Below are 3,180 nucleotides of genomic sequence, written 5' to 3'. Positions count from 1 at the left end.
AAGGTTGATGGGGGCGGGTGCTTTTAGGCTGTACTATTTAAGGCGGAATTTGAATAAGGTTCTGCCTCTTTTCCAGTTGGAAGCCAGCTAAGTTAAACCTGTATCGCTCTTGTATTACCTCAGGAGTTGTGCCAGTTTTTCTGTCCTCTACTGTTTAAGCCTCATTTTCCCTTATCACTTTTCTTAACCTTGTTTATTTAATATTGTATCTTGCAATTTTTCTTTAGTTAACTTTAACCCAAACCTCGTTTAAGCCCCCCCCCTTGTCTGCTTTACTTCACCACTCCTTTTCCTTTTTATTGCTGCATTGTGTTTTCCTTTACCCTCCCTTTCCCAGTCAGGATGCCGCATCCCAAACGTTCTGCACCCCCTCCCCTCTGTTTAGTGGAGGCAGCCTGCCCACTCGCAGCCGCAGGCTATCACCGGCCTGTGCTTTTGGCGTGCCCTCCTTCACCTGGGGAGCCCGACGGCGTTCAGCTTGTTCTTCAAACGGGAGGTGAGGCAGCTCCCCATTTTCCCTCCTCCGGGCCCCTGCTGCCTGTGCATGCGGCGGTGGAGCCTGGTGGCCTGGGCGCACACTCAAGTCGAGCGTGTGTTCCCGCGCCGGTGGAGGGCTGTGATGACCCCCCGCGAGTCGGGGATGTAGAATCCCCGGCAGTGGTAGCTCCGCTGCTGGCCTTACCTTCTGGCAGTCCTGGCGTCCATCGCCTCCTGGGTGTCCTCCCTGGCAGCGCGGTGGACGCTGAGGAGGGAGAGGAGTCATGTGACAAAGCGCATGCCGGGGACAGGGAATCCCCAGCTGCGCTAACTATCATTAATGAAGCGGCAAGTGGTATAGGGACCCCTGGCCTCTCTGCGGAGGTCTCAGGGCCCTTGCCAGGCGCCATTTTAGGGGTTGCAAGGGAGAGGTCTGCAGCTCCTGAGATGGCTGAGCCTGTTGGATATTTGAATAGGGCGCCACCTGCTGGTTCGGCTGCGTATGTGCAGGCCATGAGCACTGCAAGCTCATGGTTAGCAGGTTATAGTTTACACCATCAGCCCACTATTTTAAACTCGCATAATACTTTTTGCGGGTTATGCCGTTAATACTTTGCCCGTTAATGCCCCTCTTTTTCAGGCCATGCCTGCTGTCAGTACGGCCCGGCAGCCGTTTTTCCAGATGTCAGGGTCACATGCAATCAGTTCTCAATTACCTTCGGTGGTTTCCTCTCCACAGGTCGTGCAAACCACATGGTCATTAGGCACGCATCTTGTTTTTCCCCAGCATTCCATTTTCCCCACCATGACAGTTTCTTACCCCTCCTACACCCCCTCCGCCCCTACTTTTAGCCAGCTTCCCTATGGTCAGCCGAGTCTTTTTGGGTCACAACAGCCACTTAGCCCATATGGCTCCTGACACCCTGCTTACGCTTCACCTGGATCCTGGTTGCCAGCATACCCCCCGCCAAGCACTCTGCAGCAGAGTATTCCTCAATCACCAGTAGTTTCCGCTCCTTATTTTAGCCCCGTTTCCATATTGAGTCCAACTGTTCCGGTTACTGCATTGCAGGTGCCTCCCATCCCTCAGACCCCCCCTCCCCCTCCCCCAACACCAGTTGTTGAGTCAGTGTCCTCCGTGGATGTTAACATGTCTTTTGCCACACCTGATGTTCTCCCTAGTGGTTCAGCAGCTGCTGCGGTATCAGACGCGGTGGAACGTGTCTCGGGACGAAGTTGCGGCATCAGGGAGCAATACTACAGGGACGGCAGGAATGATATCGGAGGATTCGGAGCTTCCAGGCCCTTCAGGAACAGGTGAGCATACATCTGCACAGATTTCCAATGACAGTTATTCGTCTGATTCATCTACTGGCAGCGAGTCATCGGGGTCCCCTAAACGCCCGCGGAAATTAGCAAAGTTGATTGCGCACCGCATAGTCAAGAAAGCGGCAAAGAGCAAGGGCCCTGAAAAAACAGCTGCGCCTGCTGAAGTGCCACCATATTCTGATATGGTGCATTGCGTCAATACGGCTATTATGAGGGGTTTAAGGAAGATAATCCGGGAAAAGATAAGAAAGGGGAAATATATTGATATGTTTACTCTCACGGATGACATGAGGCAGGATTTTGAGAAGGCCAAGAAGACAGGTGGCATTGGGGAGAATGCTTTTCATAGTATTCATCATTGGATGAGGGGTGTTTTAGTGTTTGCTGCTTGTTACCTTGAAACTAGGCATGGGGAGCACATGAACATGCTTAAATACATTTACCTCGTTCACGATATGTTCTTGGCTTCTCGGGGTTATGTTTGGAGAGATTACGACGAAAAATTCCGTCGTAAGCAGGAAGGAAATTTGGTCATGCCTTTGGGGGTAAAAGACGTGGAGGCGTGGCTAGAGGTAACTCAGCATAATAAAAACCCATCAGAGAGTCAGTATAAGAAGCAGAGTGTAGTAGGGAAGGGCAGCTCAGGGTACATGGCAAAAGGTAAATGTTTTGCCTTCAATGATGGGAAATGTACTAGAGGGACGAATTGTCGTTTTCGCCACTCCTGTCGCAATTGTGGGGGAGGACACCCAGCCAAGGACTGCAAGGGCGGGGGTGGTGCATCCCATTCGGAGCAGCGGGAGAGCGCTGGGGCCAATAAATAGGGCGCCAACACCCATTGTTTTAGAAGAACTTAGTAAGTGGTTGGCGCATTATCCTTTGCGGGATGATACTAAGTTTTTGTTTGATGGTTTTAATTTAGGTTTTCGTTTACTCATTTCCGTTTCTTTCCAAGTAGTTGCTCGCAGAAATCTCAGGTCAGCGAGGGAGTTACTGCTGGTGGTGCAGCAGAAAGTGGATACGGAGGTTCAATTAGGACGTATGTGCGGTCCTTTTGATGCGGAACCCCTGCCGGGTTTGTGCATTTCCCCCCTGGGGGTGGTGCCCAAGAAAGTACCCGGCAAATTCCGTTTAATCCAACATCTGTCTCACCCACGCGGGGGCTCTGTCAACGACGTCATTCCCGAGGAGCTTTGCAGGGTGTGGTATCAGTTGTTTGACGATGCACTGTGTTTGATTCGCAGTTTTGGCCCTGGGGCGTTAGTGGCAAAGTTACATATCGAGTCGGCTTTTCGGCTACTGCCACTACACCCCGATTCCATGTGTTATATGGGTTTTAAGTTGGAGGGTAAGTTCTACGTGGATAAGTGTCTG

At 51.5% G+C, this 3,180-nt stretch overlaps 1 protein-coding gene across 1 annotated transcript; it reads left to right on the top strand.

Annotated features, from left to right (window-relative positions):
• The first annotated feature begins 1,646 nt into the window (after positions 1-1,646).
• On the top strand, positions 1,647-2,630 carry LOC148539321 (uncharacterized). The gene has a single exon (XM_088451567.1). The coding sequence runs from the start codon at positions 1,647-1,649 to the stop codon at positions 2,628-2,630; it is 984 nt and encodes a 327-aa protein (XP_088307693.1).
• The last annotated feature ends 550 nt before the right edge of the window (positions 2,631-3,180 follow it).

The sequence above is a fragment of the Taudactylus pleione genome, unplaced genomic scaffold (assembly GCF_031769625.1).
Source record: "Taudactylus pleione unplaced genomic scaffold, aTauple2 ptg000026l, whole genome shotgun sequence".
NCBI lineage: Eukaryota > Metazoa > Chordata > Amphibia > Anura > Myobatrachidae > Taudactylus > Taudactylus pleione.
This window is presented reverse-complemented; position numbering and strand designations above follow the sequence as displayed.

What these genes read in the sequence shown, in the direction of transcription:
- LOC148539321 (XM_088451567.1), top strand. Translation starts at nt 1,647, where the DNA reads ATGTTCTCCCTAGTGGTTCAGCAGCTGCTGCGGTATCAGACGCGGTGG.